Here is a 23,728-nt window from a genome sequence, read left to right as displayed (position 1 = left end):
AGCAAAAGTCGGGAGATAATCGGGCAGAATGAATGTTGGATTTTATACAGGTTCACTGGAGCATTGTCTGTTACAAGATTAACTGGTAAGATTAGATCTCTCGGGAGAAACAACACAGGTTGTCTCTAGGTACCAGACAAAAAAAAAATAAAGGCAGGGCTGTAATTTTCGTTCTGATTCGGCTGTGTAAAATACATCGTAAAAAAAGTCACTTTTCTTTGCTTCAACCAACTTCATTCACCCTCCTTCCCCATTCAAGGGAGCAGTCCAAACTCCTTCCTTGACTTGCATTGTAATCCAGCGTAAAAAAGGAAACGCGGCAACTTGCGATCTGTTTTCACCCAATGCGTATTCTAGGACACGTCATTAAACAGCGTGGCAGTCGATAATCATTCGGGTTTGGAATTGAATTTCACTTTAAACTGTATATTTAGTCCCGATTAGCCCATCAGCATAAAATGAACTGAAAACAAGCTTTATGAAATTGCGCATTTTCACATATCAAAATGGTAGATCGTTATTTACTCTCATGTTAATCGACGATTGAATGTTGGATTTAGGAGTATTCTCGATGTCAAACACCCACCCCTCCAAACGTTTTCCCCTTGAATAATGTCTTTTTAATCGGTCTCAGCGACCTTTCCTACATTGAACTCTTTTTTTTTTTCCCCTCCACATGAATGGTTCTGAAAAAAAGCGGATGCAAATTAAATTAAAGATTTGCTTATCAGAAGGCACAGAACATGAAGTTATTTTAACTCTTGTTTTCCTTTCTGGAGATCGAATTTCGTTATCGTCAAATCAAAACAGCTTTGCGAGATTCAAAACAATAACCTTTTCCTTCACGCTGGATGAGTCATCGCTGTTATCGGCAAGGGACAGCTTTGCAGATGCTAGACAAAACACTGGCGCCAGCTGCATCGTAAAAACAAGGAGACCAGCTGGAAGTTCGAGCAACAGGTGGCGGAAGAGAATAATCCCAGCATTTTAAAGATAACGCAACTGTCAAAGACGGAACTTTTAACAGCAGTGTAAGGAAGAAAGAAATGACCCTTGCTTTACGTTTTACCATGAAACAGACAATAATAGGGGCAATATTTCCTATGCAGACAACAGCATTAAAAAAACAACAAAAAAACAATTCTGCAATTATCAACATTGCCGTGCACACCAGTGGCGGAGAATGAGCTGGGGAAAGGGAGTTGGGTCACGTTTTTTTATTACTTGTTCTATGGTTTTTGTTCGTTTCAAGAATATATCCAGAACTTGTTGCCCCATTTTAGACGTCAAAGGAAAGGAAGAGGGGTGGGTGATTTTCCACCCTCGCCTGTAATCAGCCCGCATCAGCAAGAAAATCGGGGCTGAAACAATCTGCATCGCCCCCCCCCCCCCCCGGTTTGCTGACAGGAAAAGTGGGAGAAGTCAGTCAGCCAACGGAACACTTTTTTGGCAGATATTACGACATCAACACAATTAGGAAAACGTATGAAGTGGGATTATGATGCACGTAAGATCGAAGTAAACTTTTATGGAAACCTGGATGACAACGCATTAAGCGGCTTGACGATCTTTAGTTCACCAATGTGGTTTTGATTATCTAAAAGTTTCGCTTTTTTATGAAATGTTGCAGGGAACAAAGAACACTTTTTGAATGAAAGCTGTTACCGGAAGTTGTCGTCTACAAGGCCGAGAGTTGCTCACTCACGGGAACCTGCTGAACTCTAGGTCAGAGCTGGACAGATTGGCCAGACTTCCAGGCGCCAAGCATCTGTATTTTCGAACATTCCTGCGATCTTATATCTCAAGGTGGTGTATTTATCGATGAAAGAGCTTGACCTGCCATACACATTGGCAAAGTCTGCAAGTCCAGCAGTCATTTCAGGCTGCTCCACCCCCCCCCCCCCCTCCGCGAGTTTTAAGCAGCTCTTAGGACAAGGAAACAAGTCAAGTCGATTTAAAGTAACATCCAAGCACATTCGATTTTCTTTTCTCGCGTATCCAAGAGCAAGCCTGGCTCGTTGGGTAACGGCCGTCGGGTAACATTGGTGCGCTTGAGGGAGGGGAGGGCAGAGGTCAAGTGCTATTGGATATCACTCAAGCATGGTGTGGTGGTGTCTATTTTTAGTTCAGACCTAATTGTGAGCGGTAGACCGCTCGTAAAGGGAATGAGTGGAGGAAAAAACAACGCATTTTTCGGCCGATTTCCTTCAATTTTTCAACTTTTTTTTTCCAAATGTTTCTAATTTTTTCTAAATTTTTCACGGTTCCCGGGAAAAGGGTCGTTACTTCGAGAGGGTCGTTATACCCGGGGTCGTAGAATCGAGAGTTGACTGTACTAACTTTTCATTAATAAACAATAACAGAATGTTCGAATATTGTGTGTTTCATTAAAAATAAGAATTGCAGAAAAGGTTAGTAACTTGTTTATGTGCAAAATTTTAATGTTCTTTGGTTTAGGAGATTCAGGGCTGTAAAGTTTGCCGAAACACAGTTAATCTGAAAAGCTTGATTTGAGGTATGAATAAAATATTTTCACTGTTTTTGAAAGCTTATGTTATGTAATTTTCAGATCCGATTGATGCCACTTTGTCATCCTTGAGTGATTTGAGTAATTCAAGATGGCGTCCAATACGATGAACTTTCCAGTTAATGACCCATATCTCAGTAACCAATGATTAAACATTTTTATTTTTTTTAGTTTTGATCCTCATTAGATGGTCTACGAAAAAGATTCTGTTTAGTTTCTTGCTAATATCAGTGGTTTTACTGTAATTTAAAAAAAATAATCTTTAAAATATGTAATTTTTCTAGCACTTTTTGCCTTGTATTTTGTCTAGGAATTAATTTGTGCGGTTGTTACGCACACATTGAAGCTGTAGTTCAAACACAAAATACATAAATACCTTAAGAAAAATATTGTCCATCGCGAGCCACCACTTTCGCCCATCTGTCAGGCAAGTTACGGATTCCGTGGCGAAAGAAGTCCTCATCCATTGAAGCGATCCAGTCAGAGACCCATTTTTCGATATCTTCTGAAGAAGTGAACTGCTGTCCAATCAAATCATTATTCATGCAATCGAACAAGTAGTAGTCCGAAGGAGCAACGTCTGGTGAATACGGCGGGTGGGGTAAAACTTCCCATCCGACATTTTCTAAATAGGTTTTGACCGGTTTTGCGACATGTGGGCGAGCGTTAGCATGTTGAAAAATAAGTTTATCATGAAAAAATATAAATATGCTGACCAAGGCAGTAATTTATTTTATTAAAAACATAAACTAAACGTAACGTTTCAACCTTCTAGCAAGGTCTTCATCAGACTCTGTATCAATTACAAATACTTGTACTTGTACTTGATACAGAGTCTGATGAAGACCTTGCTAGAAGGTTGAAACATTACGTTTAGTTTATGTTTTTAATAAAATAAATTACTGCCTTGGTCAGCATATTTATATTTTTTCATAATCATGGAAACAAGGCTTAATGGTGTTATAATTGGACATTTTCCAAGGCTGATGAGGAAAGTTTATCATGTCTGTTCTCCCATTCTGGTCGTTTCCTGGCCAGAGCTTGCTTCAAATGCATTAATTGTCGTCGATAACGTTCTCCATTAATAGTTTCACCCGGTTGCAGCAGCTCATAGTACACCACACCTTTCATATCCCACCATATGCACAGCATAACCTTTTCACAGTGAATATCTCGTTTCAGTTGTGATGGACCTGGTTCACCTGGCTTCACCCAGGCCTTTTTTCGTTTCGGGTTCTCGTAATGGATCCACTTCTCATCGCCAGTAACAATGCGATGCAAAAACCCCTTTCTTTTCTATCTTTGAAGCAGCAATTCGCAAATGGTTTTTAGTCTTTCAACGTCTCTGTCTTTCAATTCATGTGGAACCCAATGTGACATCTTTTGAATCATTCCCATGGCTTTGAGGCATTTGGAAACTGTTGTTTGATCAATGCCTAATGCTTCTGCAAGTTCTTCCTGCATTTGACACGAATCCTGATCAAGCAATGCTCTCAATTCTTAGTCTTCAAATTTTTTTGGCTGTCCAGGTCGCTCTTGGTCTTCCAGGCCGAAATCACCAGTTCTAAACCGTGCAAACCACTTCTGACACGTTCGCTCAGCTAGCGCATGGTCACCATACACTTCCACCAAAATACGATGACTTTCGGTAGCACTTTTCTGCATGTTAAAGTAATGAAGCAGAACACCCCACAAAAACACGAATTAATTCCTAGACCAAATAACTTTTGAATTTTATTTTTTAAATTACGGTAAAACCACTGATATTAGTGAATAACTAAAAACTAAACAGAATCTTTTATGTAGACCATCTAATGAGGATCTAAGATTAAAAAAAAATAATTATGTTTACGACCATTGGTTACTGAGATATAGGTCATTAACTGGAAAGTCCGCCATCTTGAATTACTCAAATTGCTCAAGGTTGACAGAGTGGCATCAATTGGATCTGAAATCATATAACGTAAGCTTTCAAAAATAGTCAAAACATTTTATTCATACCTCAAAACAAGGTTATGCCACTTTTAGGCATTTGGCACCTGGACTAAGTAGCAGGCAACCAGATTGTCAGAATAGAATTATTTTCTTGCTTTTCACACGGAAAGACAAAAGGGATGGAGCTAGTGGTAACCGGAAAGGCTATGACTGCACTTACATGGATCTCCGGTTTCCAGAATCCGACTGGAGGCTCTGGAGGAATAGGTGCTCCTTCTCGCAGCAGTGGACATCTATCGAAGTCAACGTCTGGCAAATGGTCTTGGATGATGTTGCCAGTTTGCGTCGCCCTTACCATGGTCGAACACACGATGCGCGAGTATGGGAATCCCAGTTCTTTCAGTCGTTTCCCAGTCAGGTCAGCCTGCCTTTTACCTGTTGAGAGGATACGGGTTATAAGCACATGATGGACCAGGGCAGGATAATACCACAACTGAAAACAAGTCAAAATTTGGGGTTTAAGTTCACTTTATGCTCAGATAGACTAACCTAAACTGAACCTACTTCTTAAGGGCCATCTGAATCATCGTGCATTGTGACTCCATCAGGGATCAAACTCAGGACTTTTGTTTAAAAGGTAATTATGTTACCAGAAAAAAGAGAAAGTGCGTACTTTAAAAATAAGTTGGCAAAATGAATACGTGAATAAATATAAATGTCGTGGATCAATGGTGTGCTTTAAAAATGAACCATATATCTTATTTGGCCTGAAAATATTAGTGGAAAAAATAACGTGGGTTACAAGTTTATAATTGTGCCTATAAACATGTCTTTTCTGCATGATTCAATATAAGTTCATGCCTGAAAACACATACAGTACTGAACAGTCATACTTATTGCCATCTTTTGCGAAGAAAGAATTTTCCAAAGCTTTCCAGAGGGCAACCATTTATTTGGTATTGTCTGGGAAACAGACAGCTGCTGCCATCTATGGAGGATTTTATCGTTGGTATGTAATCCTACTTATATGTGAAATAAATTTGAACTTTTAGGAATTTCACTTGTGGAGTAAATTAAGTTGTTACGTTTGGCTTAGTATTTTATTTTCCTGTCTTAGGAACAGAACAGTGAGAAGTGAACCACTTGGAATTATCTTCAGTGGCAAATTGCAGCTAAAAATTGAGACGCGACCAGGCCTCGAACCTGGATCTCTGGTATACTGTGCCATTGGTCTACCAACTCAGCTCTGACTTCACTTAGTACATATCCTGTGTGTGCGAAATTTTTCTTCTATTTCATGCACAACATGACACAAAACTGGATTATGTGAATGTACATTCATCACTTTAATCAGCTTATTAATTTGTATGTCAATCTATGAATGCCTTAGGGAGAATTTACACCGAAGAAACACGCGACACAAGATATGTGTCACTTGGAAGCAAACCCTCAGTAATCAATGCAACCTTTTGTACTGAACAGACACGGCAAGATGCCTGTGTGGCATGTCGCTTTCGTGTCTCTCTGACTGGGCCGTTTTCTCAATACCGTGCATGGTGTTGGTCGCCTCAGTTTGTTGTTCGCGTATGTACAATGAATGTTTCACTCCAACAAGCTATATTTAGACTCTAGAAGAGAGCCCAACTGGAGGCCTGACAAAGTGTTTGAAGTTCAAATTTGTTGATATAATAAAGGATCGATATGTACAATGTTTTAAGATTTAAACACAACGTCCTTTTCGCTTTATCACGTTTTTTGATGCAGTTAACGGCTGTAATTTGCCTTCAACATCGTGTATAGAGGCCGTGTTTTCGCTATTTGAAAAAGCCAGATTATGGAGGCACTTTAGTTCAAAATAGATCAATCAACATGGTAAAGTACTCTAGTGCACGGTTTCTCAACTGGCGGGATGCGACCCGATACTGTACCCTCGTATCAACTATACTGAGCTGTGAAAGATACTGCTGATAGTGGTTGACAACTAATCATAATTTCAATATCATATTTGAGTTGTGATTTTCTTTTAGGTCCATTTTATGCACAAATATACTTATCAAGACTTGACCTACAGTTTAATTGACTGAATTGTTGATTTAAGTCCACTTTATGCACAGAAAGGCTAATCGGAACTGGACCTACAGTTTAAACTGGTACCCATGCCACTATGTACCTCCACTGGTTATCGAACCCGGGATCACTTAATTACAAGGAGACGACGTTACCACTTCGTCATCCATATTTTTACATTTGTCACCAATCCTATACACATAATCAAACTATTATTACTCTTTATGATTATGCCAGAATTTATTTATCAATATTTAATTTCATAAGTACATGTTAATTCATGCATAAAATGTTAAATACTGTAAAGGTATTTACAAGGGAAATTTGTGGGCTAAGGGTATTGGCTTCAAAAAAATACCAGGACATGGTTTCACGAAGGTTGAGAACCATTTCTCTAGTGTTTAGGTATTCACTTTATTCAGGTTGAAAAGTCTAGGGTATACAGTTTGAGGTCAGTGCATATTATTTCTGTTTTCTCATGCACAACATGCCTCTCCCGAGTTTCTATAAGTTGCACAAATTTTACAATGCAATTTCCATGTAACAATGTCTTGATACGTTTTTTTTTTTTTTTTTTTTTTTTTTCGGGAGACTAATAAACTGATTAATGCAATTATATCGGTACCATCATGCAAACTGAGCAAAGAAACAAGTATCGCTTGCCGCGCGCATCTCGTCTGTTTGGTGTGAATTCTCCCTTAAACCACATTTATAGATTGCTACTGTACAGTTATAATGGAATAGTATTCATAAATATTGTGAAATTATCTAAATTGCTACTATATCCAAGTATAAATAATAGGTATATTTAAGTCCTGGCACTGGTTTAAAGTGGTGCTGGTATTGGATTAAAGTAACATTGATTTATTGTAGAGCAACTCAGCTCAAATTAATATGTTTCTTTCAGGGCCATGAGAGTCATGAGATTTGGGGGGTGGGGGGTCAAACTATTAATAAAGCTTGAATAGTAGAAGTAATAATCTAATTTAAAAAAACACTTTGACTCCAAATTATTATTATCATATCCTTGGGGAGACTTTCTACTTGATCCACCAGATAAGTGAATATCCAGCACAACTCTGTATTTTTCATTATTCTTTTATGTTTCATAAGTTAGTGCAATGCATGGTTCTTCTGTTTTGATATTAACTCTTACATACCTCGCTCAAGAAAAAGGTTCAAAAGTTACATGGCAATTTTAGTCATAAAATCGTGTCTTTTGACCTCTCACATAAAACTCTTAGAATTTTTAGATTTTTGAAAAACGTGGAACCATTTATTCTTGGATTCAATGGTACAGTATGAAATAGTAACTGAATTGTTAGTTCTGTTATTAACAACAAAAGTAACATGCTTTCTGCTTTTCTTATATAACTGCACAAATAAACCAGTTCAACCCCCCTTCCGATGACCATGTTCAGGGCATGGAGAAAACAAACACAGAACACTACAATAAGATTACATACATACCAAGTGATGTGAGCACGTGTTCTTCATCCGATTTGCCCGACAAATCATACTGCCCATGCCTAATAAGGAATATATTCCTAGTTGCAGAAGCAGTTTTCTTCTCCAAATTCTCTTGGTGTTTTTTCTCATTATTTTCTAAGGAAGGTTTCACAAGACTTGTTGGATCCCTCCTGTAAGAAACCAAAAACCACATGTTAATGATATTCATGTTAGTTCCTTGTTTAAAGACATCTTTTATCACACTTCAAAATATGCAAAATTCAGATAAAACAGATTGAGAATAACAGCTAAGTATGAAACATATCTACATCATAATAATAATAACCCATGGCTCGACAGCAATCGAAGGGCCTTGGCCAGTCTCCCTTCCACAATCCTACCTAGAGGTGTGGAGACCTTCAACCGGTAATGAAGGTGACGTGGGGTCAGCATGTTGAACACCCAGCCTTAATAGGAGATTTCTGAGACCGGGTTACACTACTCACTTGTAGCTCCCCAATTTCCTCAAAATGGTGGGTTGCCACCGGTCCTATACACAGCCGAAAACCCAGAGACTGAACCCCACAGACGGAGTCCCAAAGCATATCTACATTGGCGATATTATTAATAAATAAATTTATCAAAAAATTTGCTGTTTGCATTCATATTACTTGCAGTTATATCTGCTGTATTTACCAGAATACAAGACACACCTTTCTTTACTTTTCTGAAAAACAGGGTCCATCATACTCACCGATACTCAGTTTCAGATTATCTTTATTTCTGATCCAAGTTCGACAATTTCTTTCTTTCAGCATGTGACGAAGAAGTTAAAAATGTATTCTTTCCTAGTTAGATTAGGTGAAGTTATTTGGTGAAAGTAGACCTACATACTACTTTGTATTTGAAATACTGTAAATTATAAATCTAGTGATAAAGCTTTTTCCTCAAAAATGTGTACAAAAAAGGGTGTGTGTCTTATACGCAGGCAAATACAGTAATTACATATAATATTTCTACCTCTTAGATGGCAATGATGAATAACAATGTGAAACTGATGAAGGGGTAAAACACAATGAACACACATGAACTGATGACTTTGTGCTATATTTAATGATCCAATTCTAATTTGTGTGAATCCTTACTAACAATATTGTTGAGTCATTCCACACCAAACCAACACATTGTATCTGATAAACCTTCTCAGATTCTAAGGAAATATGCTGTCATATACAGTACTCGAAAAATCTTCTTCAGAGCTAGGTGCCAGCTCTGAAAATCAGGCGCCAGGAAACCACCTACTAGCAATTGTGCATACTGTAAGAAGCTGAGCCTGCCTCCGTGGCAGAGTGGTTAGCACATCGCGCTACGATGCCAGGGGTCCCGGGTTCGAATCCCAGCCTGGGTATGGATGCCTGGGTGTTCATTAATGAATTTCATCATAGCATCACACATTACCATTTTCGCAAATTAACCAAAAGTGACACAAAAAGCGAAGTAAAATAAAGCAAATCAATCAATTTCTAAGAAGCTGAGCATCACCGGATTCAAAACATCGCTAAATCATGTGAGAAAGCGGGAAATGGGGGGTTGGGGGACAAAGCGTACGAAATTGTTACTGATTCCATGGAACGTTTACAAAGTTGATAAAAAAAATAATTTGCTAACTTACGCTGTACTGCAATTTGAACTTAGAATCTTCAAAATTTCGAACATGTAAATCTGAAAAATGGCAATGTCGCCAGGCTGAAATTTTTAGTTGCCATGGCGACCTGGCGACCGGGAGTTTTCGAGCTGAATTGGGACCTCCATTTTGTGAGCACAGTTATAGTAGCCTCTACTGCTACTCTATTCTATCGGACAAGTAACCGACGTCAAACACTACTTCCATCTCCAGGAATGTTGATGGGTAAATGCCACAATGTTGTGGCTGTTGTACAGCACAGAGCTTCAACATTGGCAAATTTGTGAGAATGGAAGATAGCATTGTGAAGATAGATTGAATTTGTCATACAAAACAAGCATACTTAATTTTTTTTTCAGAAGTTTTCAGTAGTCTACACAATGAGACAAACCAAAGCCATCATATCATGTACATTGCAAAATTTCTGCGCTAGAACGTGAATGATAAAAAAGTGAGCGATTTAAATTCCAGGAACCTACCTTCAAAACGATTGAGATGTAATGAAATTAGTGAGAACCAAAGTAAAATGCATCTACTGAAAAAAAAAAGCAGTGAGTTTCTGTATGACTGGTGTTGGTTAATTCATGAAAAGTGTCACTAGTGGAAAATTCAATTATCCTGGCTTGATATATCTAGTGATGGAACTAGGGTTATCTGTAAAACTTCTAGTGAAAGAACATGAATACATGCATGAGAAAGGGTGAGAATTGATTGGGGTTTTTACTGAAAAAAGATGAATGAAAATATATTTGATCATGGTAAGTGTAGACCTAACTTAAAAGGTTTGTCATTGCTAGAAGAGGCTAAAACTATAACAATAGAAAGAGGTATATTTTCCTCAGATCACCTCTGGCAACAACAACAATCAGTAAAAGTAACTGTTACGGCTCGCGAAACATGAATGGCTCACATTGTTTGCAAACATAATTAGAACACATCTCAATTGACACCAACAATGATCAAAACCACTCAAGACATATTTTATTCACTCAAACACTGATATTGAAGGTCTTTGCTTAGTGTTCCCATTAAAGGTGAAGATTGTGGGTGTGTATGAATCTGGGGCATTCCACGAAAAGTTGTCCTACTCATGTAAACAACAAAATGAATTAATCTGAAAATGATTGTTGTTTGCAATTAAATTAAGGTTAAATGTTTGTGAATACATATAAATTACACATTTCACCAACAAAAATGATTGGCATGCGTGTCCTATATGCTTCACAGGCAAATGAAATCATACTTTGCTACGTTTTTAAAGCATCACACATGTAACACATTTTCGTTAATGTTCTTTTCATCATCCTGAAGTTTCTTTTAATTTGTTAGCAGATACCAAAGTACTCTATGAAATCAGTTTGTGGTGAATATTTAAATCCAGTTTCAAGTTTAGACTTTTACATTTTGTGTGTGAAATGCCACACATGTAACGCTAGAATGCCCCTAGAATGCTAGAATCTCTCTATCTGTTGGAGGCAGGGCCGGATTAAGGTGGGTGCTATTGATGCTGCAGCATTAGGCCCATTCCTGAAATAGGCCCAGATGAAAACAGACGAGAATTTTCCGAAAGCTGAACAGTTTTATTTTGCTATTAATCTGAAAATAAATCTTTGAATGAAATTTGGAGCCCCAATTTCGGACGCCTAGACACAGCGTTACTTATTATACAGTTACTATTATTCTTTGCGCTGTGACGTAACTATAACGTCGTTGCGTTTATTGTTCACCGAAGATTCCTAGTTAATGCTATCAATTTTACGTTTAACAGTTTACTTAGTAATTTAGCTGCGTTTTTTGCAATATCTTTGTGATTGTTGCCACTTTATTATTGTTCGGTAAGTCTGACGTAGTCAATTTTTCACCTTGAAAGTTAGTTGAACTTGAGACAGCAGTTATGGCGACTGCCTGAAATGATATCCTTGGCCATCTCAACAGTACGATCATTAGCCTCCAAGATCCTACAGTCAGCCCGAATATGCAACTGGATTGATGGCATCACTGGTCGACACGGTTCAGGTTGCACAGGATAGATCTGACGTGTATTGAGCAGATGGCAACCGAAAAGGTTCAACACAGTGAATACAAAGATGAGCAGCGTCGAGACTGTAAGCGAAAGCGAATGCCTGATGAAGGAGATGCAAACGAAGGAGATCTCAGCCAAAGGGAGACGGTCAAAACTCAAGACGTATCTGGTCATGATCGACAGTCTGTTAGCTGCAATGGAAAAATGGATGAAGGCATATGACGATATTTGTAAAACATTCGGATTTCTCTCGGAGCTAACGTCATTGAGCATTGAGCAGAACCAGGACAAAGAAAAGAATCTGGTTTCCTCGTAGCCTGATGACTTGGAAGACACACTGGTGGCTGAGCTGGTACAGTTTGCTGCATTTATGCGCACTCAGAAACCGGTGACTGTGAACGGATCACCAGAGCTTACCATGTACAGGCTTCTGTCATCGTTGAATCTTTCTCAGACATTTCCAAACGTCGAGATTGTGTTGAGCATCTATTTGTGCATGATGGTGCCCAATGCCTCTGGCGAACAGAGCTTCTCAAAGTTGGGAAGTCAAAGTAGAGCTACGGTCTTTAATGGGACAGGAAAGACTAAGCATTATGGCGCTTATGAACATGAGCTGTTGCGCAGCCTTGACTTCACTGACACGATCGAAGAATTCACACTTGCTAAGGCTCGAAAAACAGCAATATAAGTAAGCAGCACTAGTGCACCTCTCATAATCATTTCATGGTACATTATAATCACAAAAATAATAATAATAAAAGGGTAGACTCTACCTTACGTCCATATTGCTTTTGATGGTAACCGATGGGAGTTAACAACACTGCAGGCTCGTCTTTGTGTCAGCATTGTGAATGCGTGTGCTTTGCTATTTGCGTTCTGCGTGGTGATTGCTTCTTTGCGTTTGTGGTGTGTTGTGTGTGTATGGTGCGTGAATAAGAACAGGTTCCAAAAACTTGTAGATAGTGTAAAATATGTTTATCCCCAGTAATAATTTTGTGCATCGTTCAAAAACGTGCTTGCAGAAAACCAGCATCTTTTTTCTTTTTACACTTTCTGTTCTCGATAGCCCCACTAACCATTCATGATAGCCCCACAAACCATACACGATAGCCCCAAAAACCATTCACGTTAGCTCCAAAAACCATGCACAGGTAGCCCCACAAACCATTCACATTAGCTCCAAAAACCATGCACGGGTAGTACCAACGATTCATTCACAATAGCCCCACGAACGATTCACGGGGATGAGGTATACCTACGAGGTTAGGTTAGGTTTCATTAGCTTATGTGCTTCATCATCAAAAAATTTCCTCAGTACGTTCAATTACTCATATCCGGACAACATCGTTTTTTATTGATTTCCTCCTCCAGGTAATTTTTCCTCGCTTTGGGATTTATGTTGTTGAATTCCTTATACAATTACCTTTCCAACGATATATGACACGTATTCCTTAGGAAAAGGACGTAAAGTAGAGCCTTACCCGTTAATCATAGTATGTAAGTACATCAGGCCCAATTTAGTCTTAATCCGGCCCTGGTTGGAGGTATGGAATATTTATCTCAGGCTGCCACTAGAAACTCCTTTGTAAATTTCTTAAATACCACACTGTGTACACACATGTAGCAAGGTTCCGTGGCAGGGTAGTTACCTCACAGTACTAACAAGCCTGAGGTCCTTGGTTCTAGTGTTGGGGTGTGTTCCCTGGCTATTTCATCAATTCAATCATTCTCGTGATTATCATTAACGTACGGGTGGAAAGCTGCGTACAAGAAGCAACATAACTAATAATACAAGCAGTGGTGTAGACGATTAGAATATGTTACGTTGCAGTAATCAATCGTAATTTAATTACAATAAGCACATGCATATTTATACTCTTTTTTCGCCCTTTACAAACAAATGCTCACCAAGAAACTTGGACCTAAGAAGACAACATTTAATAAAATACGACACTTTGAAAAAATTACTGCCAAGCACTCATCTCACATTTTTGTTCTAATAACTAATTGCTTCTAACCTATCCCAATTAGAATCCCATTTCACACTGGGAGTGAAATTAGATGTCCACGAAGCATGCACCTGCTTCTTTTCTTTTTCCTTTAAACCATAACAGTAAAGTCCTGCTCCTCCCAATGCACTTATTCCGGCAACAAGCCGTGTTATTACTGGCATAGCTGGTTCACAAAAATATAATAAACAAAAGTGTCATTACTAGCAATATCCATAGGATAGATACAGAATATGCGCCGAGTTAATACCGAAGGTTAAAGGTGCAAACACAACCTAGCAAATACCATCACATGTGCTTCCCATTCGGTTCGGACTGTTGAACACGGAGCCAATGCTACTACACTATACATGAATATTCAATCACCATACTTTATATTTCAGAGCACTATTGATGAGATTAACAGCATGAGCATTATTATATGTGAATAGCTTAATAACTAATTTTACAGAATTGTGTTTGAAGGTCTTTGTTCTTATTTCTATTTGAACAAAACGCGCTGTATACAATTTTGGAAGACGTTCGTTCGGTTCGTTCTACAACCGCCCCCCTAAACCGGAAGTAAACACAGTCATGACGTCATGCATGTGACGAAATAATGAGCAATTACACATGATCACCTTCGAATACCATGATGCAAGGCAATCCCATGTCTTTGGCCTTTTTGCACGATGTAAAAAATTTCTGGAATGTAAAGTTTTATCCAGATTTCATATAAATCCGACACCTGAAAGAGAATAAATTGATGATGTTCATATTTTAAATTATTTTTTGAAGATTGTTATTCAAAGTTGAGTGTAGAAATATTGATTTATTTATTGCACCCAGTGCTAAAGATGAAGTAGTCAACGTGATAAAATTGATAAACCATAGGAGCATCCCCCCATCTAACCCCAAAGCTTGACCAAACATCCGCCAACTGACATTTTCTACGTGAAGCTGTAATTACACCATAGATTACACCTGTAAAGTGTTCCCCTGTGCTTTGCACCACGACATGAAGGTCTAATAATCGATCAGATTATATTATATATATTCGATTATAGATGGGAAAGAACTTCCGTTTTGGGCAATTTTCTAATGTATACAAGTGGAATACAGATCGTCACCGAGCTTATTTTCTTATAAAAGATCGGATACAAAATGAATCACTTGGAATTTTTGAGTGATATAGAGAAACAAAGGTACCTAGAAAAGATTGGCACTTTCCCGGATCCTTTGGATGAAGATTTACGGAAAAATCATACTATTTTCCAAGACAATGTTGATCTTTTACCAACAGTTCCATGTTAAGACTTGTTCAGGTTGAAATAAAGCTTGCATAAATTATAAACATTGAAACACTTCAATTTTATTACAACAGTAAAATGTATAATTTTAGACATTGTGTAGTCAAAACCACAGCCCCTTTAATTTTATCATATGGCTTAGAGATCAGAATTTTTTTTCAGAAATTTTTGTAGAGGGTAAAGGCCAGTAATAAATGTAGAATAGTAGAAATAATAATTATAATAATAATAATAATTACAACTGTTATACTGTTATAATTATTAATTACTAATTACTAAACTAATGAAATAAACAAATTTTATTCTAAATTTATTATTATTATTTATTTATTTATTTTATTCGAGTGCATATCCAGCACAACAGTTACAATACTTAAATGCACAGTTATTGTATTTCATTATTAACTTTTTCAAGTGTCGTTCAAGAAAAGACTTTAGAAGTTAGTAAAAAAATTACTAATAAAGTTTACATAGATTACATTAAATTATAAAATTATAATTTTTGGAATTCTGGATGATTATAAACAGTTTCAATTTTTTTATATATAGTCAACACATGTGCGACACGTAAAATATTTTCGGGCCTCCCCCATGGCGCAGTGGTAGCGTCGTCGCCTTGTAATCAAGGGGTCCCGGGTTTGATACCCGGTGGAGGCACATAGTGGTTAGGATTCCACTTTAAACTGTAGGTCCAGTCCCAATTAGCCTTACTGTGCATAAAGTGGACTTAAAACACCAAATCAATCAACGTAAAATATTTTCATTTGAATTTCTCCAGTGATGTAATGTCGACTATAGAGTCTACTCCCTCGTGTCTGTGTCCAGTCTTTTCGCTTTACTGCCTGAATTCACTGATTTCTCCGTATCGGATCTGTCTGAAAACTATTCATAGATACCCGAGAAAGTAATATTTGTTCCCAATCTCGTGTTGTAACAAAGTGCCACACAATGATTGTCGCCTCTTCTTAAGAACCGCCCCTACACCTTTGAACTCCATGTTATTCCAAATAATAAGAATTATAGAAATAATAATTTTTATTATTTACAAGCTCTCTACTGTGGAACACAAAATTTGTTTAGTTTGAATAGCTTTGATTGTTCAGAAACTGACTGCAGCAATTAAATCGTCAACCGGAAAACATACATAACACATATCTGAATCATCTGGGATGTGGATTGCTCTTCCTTAGGGATTCATTTTTCATGGTACAACTTGTTGCAAGGAATCTTTTCTGTTGATATCCCACAGTATGAACGCACTTAAAATTCCATTTGTGGGGCCCCTTCTGCTAGTGGAAGGTTCAGAAATATGAGTTGAAGTTGAAGTCTCCATTTCCCAGTTGAGCAAAAGTCTCAAAGACCTCCTTGCTTCCTTTGTGCCGTTGAACATGTTTGTAGCTGTCTTCTTAGTGCAAATTCCTACTTTACAATTCTGCTACTCTGCTTTCATGATTTTTTCTCTTCTCTTTCTTCTTCTCCTCTGTTACCTTCTTCCTTCAGTTTTTGTCATGTGCTTCGTTAAATATTCCTGAAGTTAAAAAAATGAAACCCTGCTAATAACTCGTATACACCGATAATTTGATTGCAATAATTGGCATTCAGACTACATCCAGGTTGGAGTTACGAACTTCACGTTTTAACCCATTAATGCCGAAACAGCATTTCAAGTATTTTTTTTCAAATTATTTTTTTGAAATGTCAGAGTTGAGGTCCAAATAAGATGAAAAAAGCATTTTTTTTTTTTGTTGAAACATTGTTTATTTGCCTTCATTACAGCCTGGCAGATTTCTCTGCCACCAGTCATTTAAGATACCAATTTCAACTACTTCTTAATTTTCTTTGTGATTATTTTGTTTTTATACTCGTACTTCACAACATTTTTATATGTATATTGTTACCTACAGCATAGCTTATTTTTAGGTAATGCATACAAACACTAAAACATACAATAGCTCCAAAAATGATCTTTATATAAATTTCTAAAAAAATTACATATTTTAGGGTGGGGGTGGGGGGCAACTGGAAGCGAAACGCGTGCTTTAAACAATGTCTTTGCTTAGTGCAGCTTGGTAAAAATAAACTGCCCTTGTGGCGCTGTAGTCGAATTTATCAACCCGCGCAGGGGAACCTTGGATCAGTCAGCTGTGCCTGCTCGTGCGTTGCAAAATTGTTGCGCTGTCAAAAGCTCGTTCTTGTTTCAGTGGAAAATGTTGGCTTTCATAATGAAAGCAAAAACTGTACATAGCGAAAGCAGAGACGAAATATTTAACGTTGTTGAATTTTTGGAAGGAAGTTAGCCACAAAGCGTGCAGCGACTACAGTAATAATACGGATACAGCGGAAGGGAAAGGGAAAGTTTGAAGTACGAAGAGGGCAGTGTGGAGTGGACTGAGTAAGTTCTGTTATTCTCTTTAATATTTATAATTATCTTGATTTCGCTTGCATCTGTCGGTCATTAGAAGTAAACAACTGCTAGATAGATTACAACTGATTTTCTGCATGTGGTCGTTGGATCTGTTAACTTGTTTGCAAGAGTGGCTCGAGATAAAATTTTGGTAAAAATTTACTGTCCTTCGGACACCTATATTTTTTTCGTTTCGTCAATTTTTGACATTCGTACTTACGTATCTGCTTCGCGGAACATTCCTGAAGGTGTAATAACGTTGTTTTGATGAAATTAATTGCAATTTTTTACATTACCAGTACTTCTTTCTCGTAGTCTTTCCGCTTGTCTCAGACCAGGCGCGGTTGGCCTTATAGCGCACAGGATCAGTGAACCCCCAGTAATATACGGCATTTACCTCGAGAATGGACAATAAACAATGCCTTTACCTTTTGACAATTTTTCGCTAAAATTTCTCCACAAGAAGTCATGTATTTGTGTCCGTAACACGGCAAATTCTTTTGCTGAGAAAGAGAAACCGCGAATCGGCCGCCCTCGTGCAGACCCTCAGCTGAACCCCCACAGGAGAGCTCTTGCCATAGGGAAGGTTCGGGCGGCAGGCAGAAGCTCGGGGTAGCTATATGGACAAAATATATGGCAAAGGATACTGAGGAACCTCGATCTCCAACCAACGGTCATGCGCAGTTCGTGCTCTCTCAGAAGCCGCCAAGGAAAGAAGCCGCAGCAGAAGCCAGAAGGCACCGTCCTCGCTGCGAGTGAGACCCAGCTGGTTCTACCTTCCAGTGTTGCCCTGTGAGGTTCAAGTTTGAAGCGCATTCGTTACATATTCAATCTTCTCTGTTGAATCATTTTTGTACCGAACTTCTTGGCATAATTGCAAAATTGTGGCAGAGAAGGATGAGTAGAAATGAATGAAAGCTGGAATTAGACACGATGAATTAAAATAAAAGAAATACATTACTAAAATAACTCGTGCATGCATTCAGACATTTTCCTTAAAGATGGAAACACTTCGGATATGTGAAAGTAAAAGAATGGTGCGATCTTAGACAAGAAAGAAAGACGTGACAAACCCTGTCGGTGTCAATGTTTCAAGTTTGTAAGTTTTCGAAGTGCTTGGATAGTTGTTGCAAAATATTGATGCTCCAAAGGATGTTACGCCATTTGATGCAGTGTGTTGCTGTCTGCGCAGGTAAGAAATGACCGCTAAAATGCATTCAATTAACGGAAACATACCCTCTCGTCTGTCGAAAGAAAATTAGAGATAAAGCGTGTGCTGGTCGACCAACTCCAAATTTGAAGATAGAAAAAAAAAAGCTGTAACATTCCAATGAAAGGTTCTCAGGTTTCTAGTACACATATGCCATTGGTTGCCATTTCCCTTTAATAATTGTAGGACCATTGTGATTAGTCGTTTTATAATTGCAGGCATGGACGTCCGGAAGGGGGAAAAGGGACCACACCCGCCTGGAAAATTAATGTCAACCTAAAACTATTTATTACACACATATAATATCATTTCAGTCACAGTAATTTATGATGATTATTATAAAGACGTTGCAGGGACTGAAGGAATGTTTTTTGAGAGAACAGTACTATTACAAGGAAAAATGTGCCTCGTTTGTCCCCCCTAGAAAAAATTATCTTGCTTCCCATCCCTGGAACAAATCCTGAGGACGTCCATGATGCTCATAAATCCCGAAATTTCTTTCATAGATACACAATTTATTGTACTTAGTTTTAGTCCTAAATTTAAACGCACACCTCTACTATGAAACCTCATTCTATGAAAAAATTATGTACCAATCTTTTAAGCCCCCCCCCCCATCCCTTTGTTTCCCGAAGAAAGTATATTTGCGGAAAATGAATGTGTGTCATATGACTTCGGTGAACCCCCAGGAAAATAATGCACGAGACGCGCCTGTCTCAGACACAATATGGCGCGTACATCTTCCTACATAATCGCGCGTCGTGCTTGTCTTCTGTGGATTTTCAATCATTATGCAGTGTTTCAACCTTCGGAACCCAAGAAATGCCCGTGAACAAAGCTCATCCGATCTATTTTTTTTTTTTTTTGAAAACTTTTTCGCGTTGTTTTACGAAGAAAATTATAATCTTTCGTGGCGCTATCCGTCCCGGAATAACTGGGAAATGTAAACTTAAAAAAAAAAAAAATCGTTTGAAATTTCCCACCTATTCCGGGCTCCGCCCCTAGGGTAACTGACCTACCGGCCCCAACCGCTAACGCGGCTATAGAGTCCCTGTTAAAGGCATGTTAGAAATTGACCAGGGTTATCTGGCCCCAACTTTTAAATTTGAAGAAATCCGTTTCCAGAAAACTTACCTGAATTTCACCACGCATCCACGACACGTCATATTAGGCATATACGCACAGCCCATTCCTTCTAACGAGTAGCTTACATTCACTGCCACATTTTTGACATTCCTTTCCTTTCTTCACGATCCCGTGTTCAATTAAATTAAAAAATCCACTGGATCTTCCACACCCGGTACGAACTTTACCACGCATCCACGACACGTCATGTTTCTAACTTTCGTTGCAGGAAATGATATTTTTACAGTACAGTTGCCGTTGTGCAAAATGAATATTTACTGTAATAGGAAAATGTGGCAGATTTGCTTAAGAAAATGTATTTTAATAATAATAAGAAGAAAAATAATGAAATATATGGAGATGTAGAGACACTTAGATGTTAGAATCTGCAAATATAAAAGGAAATCACTACATTGACTAGTTGTTAGGTATTTGAAGTTCGTTTCATGGTGGTTGTAGTCCGAAAACGCATTTTATTGTCCCTATAAATGCCTATTTTTAAGGTTAGCTGAATCGTACCTAAAAATGACTATTCTGCAATTTTTGCTACTTCAGCTTTTCTCGCTACCGATTTTATTCGAATTTATTTCCCTTTTCCTTTTCCATTCCTTAGATATATCTCACATTATTTCCTTTCCCCTGTTACTCCCAAACTTTCTTTCGTTCCATTCTTCAGACATAGGCGTAGCTAGAACTTTATATTTGGGTGTGCACAAAGAAACAAAATGAGGTCTTATACCTTGTTAATAGCATATTTTGCAACACAATCACTTGGCTCTTTAACTGCACTGATGTTTGTAAAGGAATATAAATTCACTAAATGACAGTGTTGAAAATATCTGAATATATGTAGTAGAAAAAATCAAATTGCATAGAAATTACACACACACAAAATGTTCATAAATGTTACAAACAAATACATCAAAATACACGTCATTTATAACAGAGACGTCTGTCTAAAGGTGCAATGTTCTTAAACTCATCAATAACTTCATTTATATCAATAGTCTAAGCTTTTTCCTGTTCCACAAATAGCAAGAGCAGGGCTTCCAATCTATCCTGCTTCTGAGTTGCTCTTAATTTAGTTTTAACTTGGGTAAGTTTGGAGAAAGCTCTCTCTCACACGTGCAGCTTGTGACAGGTATAGAAGAAGGGCGCTGCAGTACAGAGTAGAATGCAGTAAATATCTTCTTTCTCCAATGACATCAAAAAATCGAAAAACTATAGACACTCGTTTCACCAGCGATAATGCACACGTTTGTACCAAGTAATGACATTTTCAACTTCTTACAAACTGCCGATTATTTTCTCTCTTATTGAAATATCTGTTTTTAATTCTGTTTGATAAAGCAGCTCATTAGGGTGTGCCTACGCCTATGTCTTCAGATCAACCTCTTCATTGATTGAGTTCGTGTTTGAAGTCTATTTTATGCACAGTAAGGCTAATTGAGACTGGACCTACAGTTTACACTGGGATTCGACCCACCATGTGCCTCCACCGGGTATCGAACCCGGACCCCTTGATTACAAGGCGACGACGCTACCACTTCGCCATACGAGAGGCCCATTCAAATCAACCTCATAATTTATTTTCCAAACCACATTTTCTATGTTTCTCCATATTTCGTCTAATCTCTAATCTAACACGAAAGTGTTTGTGCCAACCCCGTGTCAGAGTGGTTGGCACAGCGCTCTATAATGTCAGAGATCCCGGGTTCGAATTCAGGCCTGGGCATATATATTCTTTGTGAGTGTCTCTCCATCAATTTCATCGTTGCGATTAGCCATAAATGAATGGCAGAAAAGCGTCGTTAGATTACAAAAATCAATCAATCAACCAATAAAAGTGCTATTTATATTTTATTAGGTGAATGAAACAGTATAAGTGTTTCATATTTTTGCTCTTTTACGTCCTTTTCTATTTTTTATCCACGTTTGGTTAATCGCGACGATGAGATGAGTGATAAATAGATGAAATCGACAAAGGGAAACTCACAAAGAACACCATGCCCTGACCATCAGTACTCGGAACTCGGGAACTTCGGTTGTGAGATCAATAGTATACCACTTAAGGCGCTCGTCAACCTGGCTGGTAGAAACTGTTTTATATATATTCGATTACGGTGCAAATATGGAACACGTCATTTACTAATACCGAAACGTTTTAATAATTACTAGTTTGCATCAAGAAACAGTTTATGCAATGTGCAGGTCAACATCGCAAAATAAAAGTAAACTTTACTTAAGTTTATAAATGAATACACACTTTGAACAGGATTTATAAGGACACAGTCAATTTTCAATATTTAAATATAATCTACAGACATGAATATTTTTTGTAGACAGCGTCTGTTTTAAAACTGATGACAGTTCTGGTGCATACACTATAAATTTGCAAAGAAATTAAAGTAGTACTGATAACGGTTGAGGACATTTTTTTTTCGGTTCTTTTCGGTGATGAAAAGAGGTGAGTTTGAGAATATGGCATGTTATATTGTTGTCAGCAATAACGAAGAAATAGACGACACACGTTCTTAGTTCGAGACATGGACGTTCTCAGGATGTTTTCCAGGGAGGGGTAAGGAAGGTATTCTTTCCAGGGGGTTGGCAAATAAGGCACATTTTCCCCAGTAATAGTTTTGTTCCCTCAAAAAACATTGCTTAAATTTGAATTTACCATGTTCGTGCAATAATTAACACATATTATTGTGGCTGAAATGAAATTATATGTGTGAAATATATAATTTTTGGTTGAATCTAATTTTCCAGGGGGGAGCCACGCATTCAGAAATAAATGTACAAATAAATATTACGGTACACCCGGTCTCCGGTCCTCGGACAAATTGCCACAGATTATGCGTATTTCGAGGCTTGAAATCGTTATATAAATATTTTATTTCTTGTGGGCTTTGGTTTTGTTGTCATAGTATCTTTCTTTACTATCTTTCACTCATTTTTCTGTATATCATTCTCAGGCCGTTGACTCTCTTCTACTTATATATTCTCTTTCCCTCTACATCTTCACTTGTTTGTTTAGCTCATTCTCTCCAGAGTTTTACGGTATCATTTCTTCTTCCTTCCTTTACCGTCCTCTCTTTTATTTTTGTAACTTCCTTATTCGATATCACTTCTTTTCTGTCACATTCTTTCTCTTTATGAATTATCACCCTCTTTCATACATTCTTTCTTCTCTGTCACTCACGTATTACTCTACACCATTTCTCTCTTTTCTTTATCCCTCTAACTTTTCTTCCTCAGTCAAACATCCTCTTTTCGCTTTTCTTTGTACTCCAACATTGACCTTTTCCATTCATTTATCTCTCTCTCTCTCTCTCTCTCTTTCATTCACTGTCTTTCTTTCCCATGTCTTTTCCCTCTCGATCTCCTTCCTCCTTTAAAGCTCACTCTTTGAGTATTTTGAATCCTATGTATGTCCTGTATATACTATGTTAAAATAATTGAAAATATTGAATGAAAAGAGCAGCCAATGTAGATGCAATGATGGAAATTATTTCGTGCGAATCACTCAGTACGAAGTAAGAAATGGTATTTAACATTGTAACAATACGTAGAAAAACCGGGTTTATAACAAATTATTCTTTACAATAATGTTCTCGTTGCTGATTCTATCATTGGAAATGTGTTTCACTGGATTGTTAATCCTATTAGTATTGCTTACCAATGGACCAATGACCAATCACGGCCATATTTACCAAGGGAGGTAAATGTGTTTGCTTCTCCAGATATGAACAGAAGATTGGCATAACGAGGTAAGTGGAAAACATACAATAACATAGGCTATATAAATCAAAATTTGTCGATATACCTTTAGGTAAGCAGAAAACACAAAGTCAACTTTAAAAATCATATGCAGCATGAAAATTTCCAATAATGTTATTTTAATTTTATTTGCTAGCATTTTGGAATGACATTCGAACTAAATATTTTAAGGAAGGAAGAAGTATCACGCAGTTCTAAAAGTAACACGTAGACCTTTTCACTTTCA

General features: G+C 37.7%; 1 protein-coding gene across 4 annotated transcripts in view; it reads right to left on the bottom strand.

The window, feature by feature from the left end:
- Pgam5 (Phosphoglycerate mutase 5) overlaps positions 1-14,231 on the bottom strand; it is a 42,885-nt gene extending 28,654 nt beyond the window's left edge. For all 4 annotated transcript variants that reach the window (XM_083128444.1, XM_083128442.1, XM_083128446.1 and 1 more), the window contains exons 1-3: positions 13,704-14,231; positions 8,000-8,169; positions 4,683-4,897 (exon numbers count right to left, since the gene is read on the bottom strand). In XM_083128444.1, the coding sequence (XP_082984570.1) occupies positions 4,683-4,897; positions 8,000-8,169; positions 13,704-13,858 (540 nt within the window). In that variant the 5' untranslated portion in view covers positions 13,859-14,231. The remainder of the gene's footprint in view (positions 1-4,682; positions 4,898-7,999; positions 8,170-13,703) is intronic.
- Between the last annotated feature and the right edge of the window lie 9,497 nt (positions 14,232-23,728).

The sequence above is a fragment of the Lepisma saccharinum genome, chromosome 9 (assembly GCF_977018435.1).
Source record: "Lepisma saccharinum chromosome 9, izLepSacc3.1, whole genome shotgun sequence".
Lineage (NCBI taxonomy): Eukaryota > Metazoa > Arthropoda > Insecta > Zygentoma > Lepismatidae > Lepisma > Lepisma saccharinum.
The sequence above is the reverse complement of the archived record's forward strand: the minus strand, read 5'-3'. Positions and strand labels throughout refer to the sequence as shown.